At 31.8% G+C, this 12374-nt stretch overlaps 1 protein-coding gene across 1 annotated transcript; it reads right to left on the bottom strand.

The window, feature by feature from the left end:
- Positions 1–11038: 11038 nt before the first annotated feature.
- LOC115875716 (craniofacial development protein 2-like) lies at positions 11039–11830 on the bottom strand. The gene has a single exon (XM_030891229.1). The coding sequence runs from the start codon at positions 11828–11830 to the stop codon at positions 11039–11041; it is 792 nt and encodes a 263-aa protein (XP_030747089.1).
- Between the last annotated feature and the right edge of the window lie 544 nt (positions 11831–12374).

Genomic DNA, 12374 nt, shown 5'->3' with positions numbered 1-12374 from the left:
ACTACTTTCTGGTTAGGTTGTAGTATCACAACTTTTTGATCATTATCCAAATAAGAGGATAATTTTTCTAAGCTACTAGTCATAAATCTTTACTAATCCAGCAATCTAAAATTGATATTTGTGTCTTTTATGTATTTTGTAAATGATATACATTTTTACAAATGCACCTTTAAAATCAAAAGAGCCGTTCAGTTTTTTACGAATTATGTCATTAGCGATTTATGTTCTACACGCTACAACTTAACAATATCTTATAAACAAAAATAATTGTTGAAATCTGCAACATTTTTTACAAAAGAAAACACAACTAAAGTTAATCTACCGGGTTAACTCGGGCAACAACAAAATAATACATTTAGTCCAAATTTGCAACAGTATGATAAATTTTAAAGCATGGTACGACACAAAAAGGTACATTGGTTTTTGGTACGTTCATTTCATTTTTTAGCACAAGTCGAGTTGGATTTTGCTTTTTTTCTGTTGGAGGTATGAAGTCTGATGTACAATAATATCATATATATGATAAGTGGCGTTGGAATTGTTGATGGACGTCCACTTCTGGAAGTATTTGTAATTTTATACTTCTCAAACATGAGTTCTATAATTTTGAGGCAAATCAAGAGAATCCATCTGACCACCAGCTTTTTTGTAAAGAAAAAATGAGTTGCACAGTGCAAGGTTTAAAAGATAAAACAATATTTTCTTACTTCTTTCCTCTTCCTCTTGGTACAACATAGAAGGCAAGGTGTTGATCTACATGATCAACACCACCCATCTCTGTTTCTACCATCGAAATAATAGTAGAGACGAGGGCAATCTTTTTTATCTTTTCATTTCATCACAAAGTTTTCCCTCTCTGAAAAGCAACTATTTCTCCGTTTTACAACTTTGTATTTTTTTAGCTCTTTAGGTACCTCTTTCCTCGAAACCCGCTAAGTTCCATAGACATCAGATTTATTTCGTATAGTTTTTATGTCAAATCTGGCCCGTTTGAGAGGAATTACCATAAGCTGTTTGAGGAAATTCTTTAGGTTCCTTAAATTTAAAATTTACTATAACACCAGTCTTAATCTTTCTCCTAAATCACGAAGCACCATCCTGCCAAATAAGTTTTCGTTTCATTAAACTTTTATTATTTTTAACATTGAATTTAAATTTTCAAAGATAATATTTTAAAATAGACAGATTAGAGCTTCTACTTTATTAAAACTATTTACACAGACTCTCTTTTTGATAGCCGTCTTTAATTTTTTTAGTGTCGGAGATGAAGCCTTCCCATTACTATAAAACTTAATGAGACCGTATCCTGGCAAGACAGATGACAACATATCACGGAGAATATTTAATTATAGGCTATCAAGAGCCAGAAAAATTAGCGAAAATGGATTCGGAATATTAGTTGCGCGTTGGCGCATATTCCAACGTCCTATAATTGGTAAAGTAGACAATATTGAAAATCTTATCAAGGCGACAGTATGTTTACATAATTTTATTATAAAATATGACAAGAAGCTATATGTCACTCCTAACTTAACCTCTGCTAGCAGGAGCAGGCCATATTTAGAGAACATCATGGAAACTTATGTACTGTTTGTGAAAAAGTATAATAGTTTGCTTCTTCAAAACAATATATATTTTTATAAGCTCAAAAGTTCATTAAATGTTTAATTATTTATGTAGATGTTTGTGTAATGCACTTTTTATATTTTTTTTTTTGTTATTTAAGAACAGGCGTACATTTGACGATACTCTGTAGATTTAAAATAGTCCAGTATACTAGGGTTAACAAAATTAACAAAAAATAATTCTGGAAACACATATATAGGCACTTTGTGTAATACCGACAGTTTTTTAATTAAAATAAAACAAAATGTTAAGAAAGACCTGTTATAATGTTAAAGTTTTATTTTTTTGACATGCCATTTTAAAGTTTTATGAATTTGTAATTTTCTTTTTTAAATCTTTGTGGCATTATTTTTTTGCTTAGTTTTTATATATTTATAGTCGTATCAATTTTTAAATTCTGTCTCATATGTCTGAAACTGTTTCCCTTTTTCATGAGGAATTGCTTTTCTTTTTTCACACAAGTACATTTTATTAAAAAAATATATTAAATTAAAAATATCCTGTTAAATGTATGTCCTTATTCATTGGAGGAATTTTATGAAAGTTCTTCCAGTGATTGGGGACGTATATTATTATAGTGTATTATATTATATTATATTGCATTTACAGTAGACACTTCAATTTGTAAACAATAATAAACTTTTTGTTCTGTTGTGAACATTTCCTGTGACAATGCTAAACATTTAATGTAATTAAGCAGATAAAGGATTTATTATTATTATTTTTAACATATAAAAAAATACTTTCAGTATTTGTGTGGTATTTGAATGGTATAATAAAAACATTATTGCTGTATTGTTTTATTCTAGTTCCTGTCATAGTATTTTGAGGCTAGGTAGGTATTATGCAATACGGTGGTACAGGTATGGGATTGCTGTAATTGGGTATCTATAATGGTTTTATAACTCTAGAAATATTTAGAAATTGTTGCTACTACAAAAAAGTTAACTATGAAATTTTAATTTATAACTATATAGGAATAATATAACTATATAGGAAGTAAATAAAACTACATATTTTTATAATTAAAGGTATTTATTTTATTTCACTCTTGACAATATTCATTTTCTAAGTCAGTTAATCTTTTTAGAAATTCCACCTGCAATTCGTTCTTGATTCGAGGCGGAAGCCTATCCATCCCATCTGCTAATCTCAGGCAGAAATGTTAGGCTGGCGTTAGCTCAGTAGATGGTATTATATTAATTGCTTGCAAAAATTCTGCATCACTTGCAGATATTTCTTGTTTCGATGACGGTCTTGAAGACCGTCTTGATGAACCTGAGCCCCTTGAAGTAGAGGGTGTATCGATTAACGGTACATCCTACCACATCTAAATTTGAGGTTGTTCTATAAGAGAGAACTATATTATAATATATTGGTTATACAAAATAAAATAAAAACTTACTTTCTGTTTGATAATGAATCTTCCAAAAAATAACAGTTGTTGATAATGACGATGTAAATTTCTAATTTTATCAACCATTAATTTTTCCTCGGCTGAGGATTCAGAAAAAAATTTCCTATTAACATTCGCCCTTGTTCTTAAAAAGCTGTCTATTATATTTTTCCATTTTTTCGAAATATCCTCAATGGAAAGGTTTACTAAAAAAAATATTGGATATAAATCTTTTGTAATTTCCTTTTTGTAGGTATATACATATACTGTATGATATTCCCCATATAACTTTACATATCAACAATGTTATTAATTCATATTGTATACGGGGGTCTATTAATTGCCATACCACAGTGAATTAAACATTAAGTAAATAAGGTGCAAATTAGCTTACCATTAAGTTCATTAAGAACTTCCTGTCACAATGTTTTCAGTTTAATTTTGGTTCTCTCATTTAATGGTAAAGTAAAGTTATATAAGGCTGGTCTTTTCGATACCAGCCTTATTAACATTTCTTCATCATCAGCAGTCCACTCGCTCAGTCTTGCCTGTTTTGGTGGCTGTGGCTCTTGTGTGGGCTCTTCAGTCACTCCAGTATCACTACCTTCATTAATATTAGTTGTTACTGGTGTAATTAGGCCATTTTCATACATTTCATAATGTTTTTGCAACATTGAGGATGAAAAGGCACTATCTAAAATTATATTTTTTTAATTACTCTCATATTAAAAGCATAGCAATAAAATATACAACTTACTAATACTACTTAAAACAAAGATACTATTTTACAAATTCTCTATCAACATTATATGTTATTTTATAAGAAATAGTTATCAAGTATACTTGCCAGTATTAAACCTCTCAACCTCGTCAGCCGTTAAATATATATTAAATTCCAAGCCAGAAGGATGGGTAACAGAACACAACATTCTCTCTTCTGGCTCCATTTCAAAATACCTGGAACAATAAAATATTGTAACTCGCAGTGCAATTATTTCATACAGAATTTGTGTTATAGACCTTAAAGGTGTTATTTAATACTAAAAAAATAGCTTGATATTAAAGAAACACACAGTAAATTTACAAACTTATTAACTTCACTAGTAGTGTAAAATAATATACCTATTACTTACTTTTTTCAACAGATGTACAGGAAAATGGTACCGGAAAATGATTTGCATACTAATGATAACACTACTAACTAATAATATTAAAAAAAAACTACCAACTAATAATATAACACTAACTAATTCTACTAAATAAAATAAAATGAACAAAACGAAAAAACAGCAAATAAAAACTCCGAGATGGCTACCCTAAATGCGAACTAATAACTATAATACTAACTAATAAATATAACACTAGTAACTAATACTACTACTGACTAATAATATAATACTACTAACTAATACAACTAAAGAAAATAAATATGAACTTAACGAAAATACAACATGAAAACAGCAAAATAAAATCTAAAAGATGGCTACCGGCTACCGCTAGTGTGAAATCGATAATGAAATGAGGGGAAGCGACGAGTTTTGACTTTGACATTGACAGTCCTGGCGACACTAGAGTGGGAGACAACCGTTAAAAATTTCTCAATTCTGATTGGTTTTTTCGTTGTCGCCAGCGACACGACACAGTTCTGAGAACGGGGCTTTATGGTTTTTTGTCTATTTTAAAGGACAACAGTGTCATGTGTCCGTTATCGATAAACATTATTTTCATACAAAGCATTGCCTAGAAATGATATCTCCTCTTCCTGCCACACAAGGAAAAACTATTAAGCAAAAGTTAATTAACAATAGAAGGGAAATTAAAAAAAACTTAATGATATTGAAACATGGACAAGCAGTGCATGAGAATCTATTTCAACCAATAACTAAGCATCTACAACAAATTGAAAATAAATTGGAACATGGCAATCAAGCGGCTAGTGCATCATCAACAACAACTGCAACAGACTCCATTTGCACATGTAGATGTTAAACAGGGAAATGTGAAGAAAATTGATAGACAAGAAAATGAAGATTATTTCAGCGAAGTGTCTCTTATAGTCCCTGAACCAATTCCTAGTACATATATCTTCAACTTCCATACAAAATACCCCAAAAGGAGTAGGACCAGCAAATGCATCTATAAGTTTACCACGCATACAGAAGAGAAAACTAAATTTTTCAGAGAGGGTGCAACCGTACAACTTAATTGTCGATGGTGTGGAACAGGAAAATGGACGAAGATGAGATTATTAACCGATTATTATGATCAATTTCATTCTTTACCACTAAAATATATATAAAAAAAATTGTAAATGATTCAAACAGTAAAAGAATCGATTTTGATGTCCTTGATTTAGTTATCATTGGGAAAAAATCAAAGGCATTAAAGGACTATGGTTTACTTTTTAATTAAAATATACCAAAAGTTTACACTAGTGAAGATGCTAGAAATTATACCCAAATTCTATTTAAACCACATGCTCTTAAAAAATATTATAAACCAAATTTTCAACTGTTTAAAAGTAATAATAAGAAATTTAAGAAAATTATAGAACCTCTTATAACAGGCGAATATGAATATTATAATGATGATGATGAGGATGATATAAAAAAAGGAAGTGGAATGAGTAAAGTAGTTTCAAGTAATTCTATCGATTACGTTTACTGGAATGATTGAAATGAGCTGGTAGAAAGATTACAATTATTGTTACTTTCTTCTGATGGCTGGCAATACAGGTCACAGAAATGAAATTGTTTCACTTATTGAAAAACTAGGAGAAGTGGATATTATTGAATAAAATGTTTGCTGCTGAAGCAAAAAGACAAATTGTTAATGAAATTCATAAACCAACATGGGTTAATTTTATGCGGAGAAAAGTTTTTATAACATCTCTATTAGATTTAATGCAAGCTGATTTAACATGAAGGAATACGAAAAGAAAAATAGGGGATATAAATATATTTTAGTAATATAATATAACTGCTTCTCCAAGTATGTCCGGACATTTCCTTTAAAATAAAAAACGGCAAAAGAAGTAGCTGAAAATCTTGAAAATGTTTTCAAAATTCACCGATTCATCTGTGTACTGATTCAGGCAGTGAATTTACCTGTGTACCCTTAGTACTAAAGAGGCATAATCCCAAAAGTACAGTTTTCTTATAAATGACAAAAACTGTTGGTGTAATGGTGAAAGACTAACATAAACGTTATTTTTATGAAAAGCATTTGTGTGATATGTCGAAGCAATTCTTTTTATGATTGTTAATATAGTCGAGACAAGAGGTAGTTAAAGTTTATCGCAATGAAAGTGATATCGAGGATTTTGTGGCTTTGAGAATTAGATAAAATCAGATGCGCCCCTTTAGTTCTAAAACTTTTCAAAATAAACAAAAACGTTTTTAGAAATGTGCTTGTTTTCGTTGAATTTCAGACTTTTATTGCGATGTTTATTTTGAAATGATACTTTTTATTAGTAAAAACTATCATTTTGTTATTATAATATTTATGATTGTGCCTCTGTAGATTTAAATTCTAAAATGATTCTGGGTACTATTATACTAAAGTAATTTTAAGGTAAGCAACAGTATACACAAAAACAAAATTTTATAATTTCAGCAGTATAAAAATGATATTTTTATAAATCCGGTAAAGCCTCATGCTACTCGTTAACTATAAACGTTGAAAGAATAAAATTTATTTCTTATTCTACTCGTAAAACTTTGGTATAACAATAGGAACCCTTATAAATAAACCAGTCTTATTACAAGTTTAGTATGATTTAAAAAAAACACCGAATTTTACAAAATCGAGTTAAAAAAATCGGAACGAAAACTTGGTATTATATTTTTTGAAACGAGATCTCTTAAGTCTTTCTTCTTATTTTCACGAAGTTCAAGTTTTGTTGGATAAGCCAGTCCCAATTGTAAATTTTCGATGGCTTTCATTTTTCTCCTTTGAGATCTGAAAACTACTTCAGTGTAATCATCAGAATAAGATGTCCCATAAAAAAAGCTGCATGGCTTGTCTTTAATAAATTTAAGACTTTTTATTTTATTCCAAGATAAAACATTTCCTTGGACAACCTTCGCAACCAAATCTTCCCTAAAATTACATCCCAAATCCTATTGAAGTTTTTTAATATCAAGGAAACATTCGTGTGAGAGTTCATGAACATTGAAAGGCGGCTTGGATTTTTTGCGTTTTTTATTATAGTGACGTATTGATGGGGAGTGTATATGGGCCCGGATTTTAGGTTCCTTTTTACTTCTTTTTCTATTAAAGAATGAACAGCCAAGGAAAAGAAAGAAGAAAAAGAAGAACCCTAAAATATGATCTATTTTAGTGACATGTTCTGATTTGGACATAATAAAATACCTTTCCACCATGTGGACGTTCCAAAACAAAATGGCGTCGCCACACGTTACTCCATGGAAAAGGGTTCTTTAAAAGTCCTCGTACTCATCTCGTACGACCATCACACACAGTCCGTGTTGTAAAATCCTGTCCTCTAAAATAAATAGTTGTACAAAAGAACATTACACAACTGTACATGTCTCTTACCAACTGACGAATATATCCCTCTACAAGTGTTGCGAAATTGAACGAAAAGAGAATTGAAAAAACGAAAATATTGAGAAATAAATATACCAGGGCACTCAAATGACTTACCCTTTTTTGCCCACACTCTTCGGATGCACGTAACGTTGTTGCGAAAAAATAGTACCAGAAAAATAGAAACAGTGTCGGATCTCTGCACTAGTGTTTGCGACTTGTTCTCTACACACCGGCCGAATTGCGAATGTCTTCTGGTAGTACGCGCACTATGATCGCGCGCACTGGGCAATAGAGAAATCATCTGAGTTTGAATTTTGAAACGAAATTGAATTTAATTTAATGATTTATGTGATCATTCTCAACCAAACAATTAATAATCGAATAATGTAAAGAAAAATAAACAAAAAATTAAACTACTTATTTTTGCACATCACTCATATTGTACAAATGATTAAATATTGTAAACCCAAACACAATTAAAGAAAACAAAAAAAAAGAATAATGAGATGCGTGAACAACAAGGCTTCTCTGGAATTCTGAACCACACACAGGCCAAAATCGCCCACAACTAGTGCCAAAACTGCACAACCAGTCTTCTCGACCCACAATAGAATTCCAGACAACTCCAAAGAAAGAATCCCAATTCGGAACGGCAAGGCAAGGCCAAAAACTTCAATGGAGTTTTTATCAGTCAGTCAGGATCAGAAATGCTGCGTTTACCACGGCGGTTCGAAGTAGAAGAAAAACAGGACGCGTGTTTGCAAAATCCGCAAAAGACGCTGGACTCCAAGATACCAACCCAAAGTCTAACACAGGCAACCAGTAAAACAAAAGACCCAATATAAAATTTGACATAAAATTTTATTTAATGCATACGGATTGAGTGAAACATTTTATTACATCATAATAAAATTATAATAATCCCTATACGAACATAATATCTTCGGAAAATTATTAATACATTTTCCGATCATATATAAAAACCGTTTAAAAAGATCGAAAACCTAATTTACAAATATCCATCTGTCAAACTTCAACGCCGGTGTCACACGATCAGCTGACAAACAATTCAAACGTCAGTCTGTAAATCGTAATATAAACAAGATGAAATTTAGGGAAAATCAACTATAATCAGGTAAAATCAATGGATTACACACAGGAAAAATACATAATAAAATCCTTAACCCATATGTATATTGTAGACCCAACATTCCCACTTGATGCGTTGAAACAGACAAAAGATAATCATAATAAGAAATATGCCAAGAAAATATCCTAACACAAGCATAAGTCTAAATAAAGAATTAGTAACCACTGTAGAAAGAAAGGTACTTTTAAACAGACAAATTGATATTATATTAATGAGGTTTTATATTACAGTTATCGGAGACAACTCCATCCCAAGAAATTGTTGTGGTGAAGAGACTTAATAGATAAGATATTATTAGAAGTTATATGTACAGTTAAGAAGTAAGCTAATTAAACGTTATTATTCAAGTTATTCAAGTAAGTTTTAGTTTTATTCCTAAAAATAAGCAAAATAAGTAAAATAAGTTACGGTGAAATTTTGAACCGTAACACCCATTCTGTTTACATGCCCATACCAGATTAATTGTTTTTTTTTGGATTTCCTCTATGATGGTTATCTCTTTCTTCGTTATTCTTCTTATTTCTTCATTTCGCACTTTTTCCAATTTTGTTTTTCTTGCCGATCTTCTGAGGAACTCCATTTCAGTTGCTAAAAGCTTTCCTTCCATAGACTTGCTCATCTGCCATACTTCAGCGTCATAAGTAAGTGTGCTCTTAACTATAGTGTCATATATGCGGGTTTTTGTTGTGGTATTTATATTTTTTTGCCAAAGAATAGAATTTAGTGCCCCTGTAATGTTCTGGCTTTGTTGATTCTATTATTGATGGTATTGTCGCTTTTTTCATTATTATGTATGTTAGTACCTAGGTATGTGAATTCTGTACATGATTTTATTTTGTTTCCGTTTTCCATTTCTAGGTCTTGTCCTTTGTTGCCCACGCATAGATATTCTGTCTTTTTAAAATTTATTTGTAAACCCCATCTATCATACTCCTCATTTAATTTTCTAAACATGTACTCAATGTCATCTACATCTCGGGCCAGTATTACTTGATCGTCGGCGTAGTGAATGGTATATATTGTTTTATTTTCGAGTGGTATGCCCATTCCACTACATTTTCGTCTCCATTGTTCCAATGCTGCATCTAAGTAAATATTGAATAAAACTGGAGATAGACCACATCCTTGTCGGAGGCCCTTACTTATATTAAATGATGTTGTGAGTTCGGCTCCAATTTTAACTCGTGCTAGCGGGTTCTTGTAGATTTCTTTTATTGCTTTTATTAGGGTAATATTTATTGGTGACCGGTCGAGTACGTGAAAAAGTTGTTTTATTGGGATAGAATCATACGCTTTGGTTAGGTCTACAAAAATCATGTGTATCTCTCCACCTATAGCTAACACTTTCTCACTTAGTTGTGTTATGCAGAAAATATTATCTACCGTTGAGCGACCAGCTCTGAAACCCGACTGTTCTTCTGTCTGGTACAGATCATATTCATTTGTTATTAATGTGCTAAGTATTTTTCCATAGAGCCTATACAATGAACAGTTAACAGAAATACCTCTATAATTCTCACATATGTTAATTGCGCCTTTTTTATGTATTGGAGTTATCCATCTTTCGTTCCATTCCTGTGGTATATGTTGACCATTGATACAATTTTCAAAGTGTTTTAATAATATTGTGAAGTTTTGGTGTGCCACATTTTATTAATTCATTGGGGATTCCTCCTGGACCGGCTGATCTTTTATTTTTAAGTTGGGTAATTGCCGTTTTTAATTGATCTAATTCGATGTTAATTTTTTCACCTTCTAAATTAAATGGTAGTTCATCTGGTTGTAATTTATATTCATCTCTGTGTTCATTTAACATTTTTTTCGAAATATTCCTTCCAGCTATCTTTCGCAATTACATTAAGTTTTAGCTTGGTCTTCTTATTATTTCGAATGGAATTTATGAATTTCCACGATTCTGATGTTCTTCTTCCTCCTATGTGGCTTTCTAACTCTAGGCATCGTTTTTCCCATTGGTTATTCTTCTCTTCCAAAATTATCTTCTTAAATTTTGCTCTTTGGCGTTTATAAGCTAAGTAATCCGCATCTTGTTTAGTTTGTAGCCATTTGAAGTACAATTTTTGTTTTGGTTTTTCTGCTCCTGTAAGTTATTATTCCACCAAAAATTTTTGTTGTTGTTGCATGCTGTTTGTTCTCCCTATGCCTCCATAGCGGCTGCATTTATTGCCGATTTTATGTGTTCATATATCATTTCTGTCGTTTCATTTTCAAAATCATCTCTCAATTTTTGATCTAGTCTTTGTTGATATAATTTCTTAGTACTTTCATCGTATAGACGGTTCAGGTTATATTTATTATATTGTATTGGTCGAGCTAGTTTTTGTTGCTTCATTTATATTTTCTCTCCTATATGGCATTCTTATCTCCCCTTTTACTAAATAATGATCACTTCCACACTCAGGACCTCTGCAAGCTCTAACATCATTAATTTTAAGATTAGTTTTTTGTTTCACTATGAGGTAGTCAATAATTGATTTTAGGTGTCTTGTTTCTTGTCTCCAAGTAAACTTGTGAATGTCCCTGTGTGCAAAGTATCCGTTCATGATCTTTAATTCGTGTTGTTCGCATAGATTAATTAAGCGTCGTCCATTTTCATTCTCTGTTTCTTCACCATGTCTACCAACTGTATGATGGTTAAGTCTTCGTCCTACTCTGGCATTAAGATCTCCAATCAACACAATTTCTCTGGTACTTCCAATGTCTATGATTGTTTGATTTAGTAATTCCATATATTGATCTTTTAGAGCTACTTCTTCATCCTCGTTGGGTCCGTATGTTCCAATAATTGTCAGTTTATATCCAAAAAGGTTCAAGTTAGCCGTAAGAATTCTTTCGTTTACAGGTGTCCAGTTAGTTATAAACTTTTTATATTTCGAGTGGATCAGCAATGAAATTCCTTTACAGGCCCGTTTTTCTTTTGGTACTCCGCTGTAAACATGTATATAATCTCCGACCTGTTCAATACCTTGTCCTTTCTTTTTTGTTTCACTCAAAGACGCAATGTCAATATTTAGTTTTTTTAGTTCTTTCACTACTTCTTCCAATTTTCCTCTAATACTTTGTGTATTCCATATACCAATTTTCATAGTCCTATTTCGTTGCGGTGGTCGTTTTCCAGTTGATACGTTTGGGTTCCGAGGCGGTTTGCAAGGATTTTTAGCAGTTGATGTTTTTTAAGGATGCCGGGTAGCTAGCCCTGCGATCCAACCCCCTTCCAGGAGGACCGGGTAATTTTCTTTCAGGGTTTTCTTCCCTTATACTGCTTGTCTTACCAGACTATAGGGATCAGTTTTCCCTTTGGAGGATTCATCTGCTCTTTCTGTAGATTTCTCAGCGGATGTGCTTTCCGTCTAACTTCCAGACCATTGATCCTTTTTGCCTGTGTCCTAGGCAGGAGCCCTTACAGAGTACTATCATCCGGGCCAGATGAACTCTGGTTTTTTAACGAGGTTGTTACTCCTCCCCCTCCTCCTTTCTCATCTCTTGCTGATGAGTGTATTAAATTTAAACTAATTAAAATGGTAGTTCTGCAATTTTAAGTGAACTAAAATGCTTAACTAGGAATAAGTAGATGCTAAAAAGTACCTACTTAAGTATAAGAACAAATCCATCATAACAAAAATAGGAACT

Source organism: Sitophilus oryzae, unplaced genomic scaffold (genome assembly GCF_002938485.1).
Source record: "Sitophilus oryzae breed Bouriz unplaced genomic scaffold, Soryzae_2.0 scaffold_1394_pilon_pilon, whole genome shotgun sequence".
NCBI lineage: Eukaryota > Metazoa > Arthropoda > Insecta > Coleoptera > Curculionidae > Sitophilus > Sitophilus oryzae.
This window is presented reverse-complemented; position numbering and strand designations above follow the sequence as displayed.

Excerpts from the sequence above, each read along its gene's own strand:
- LOC115875716 (XM_030891229.1), bottom strand. The coding sequence starts at position 11,830 with ATGAAAATTGGTATATGGAATACACAAAGTATTAGAGGAAAATTGGAA.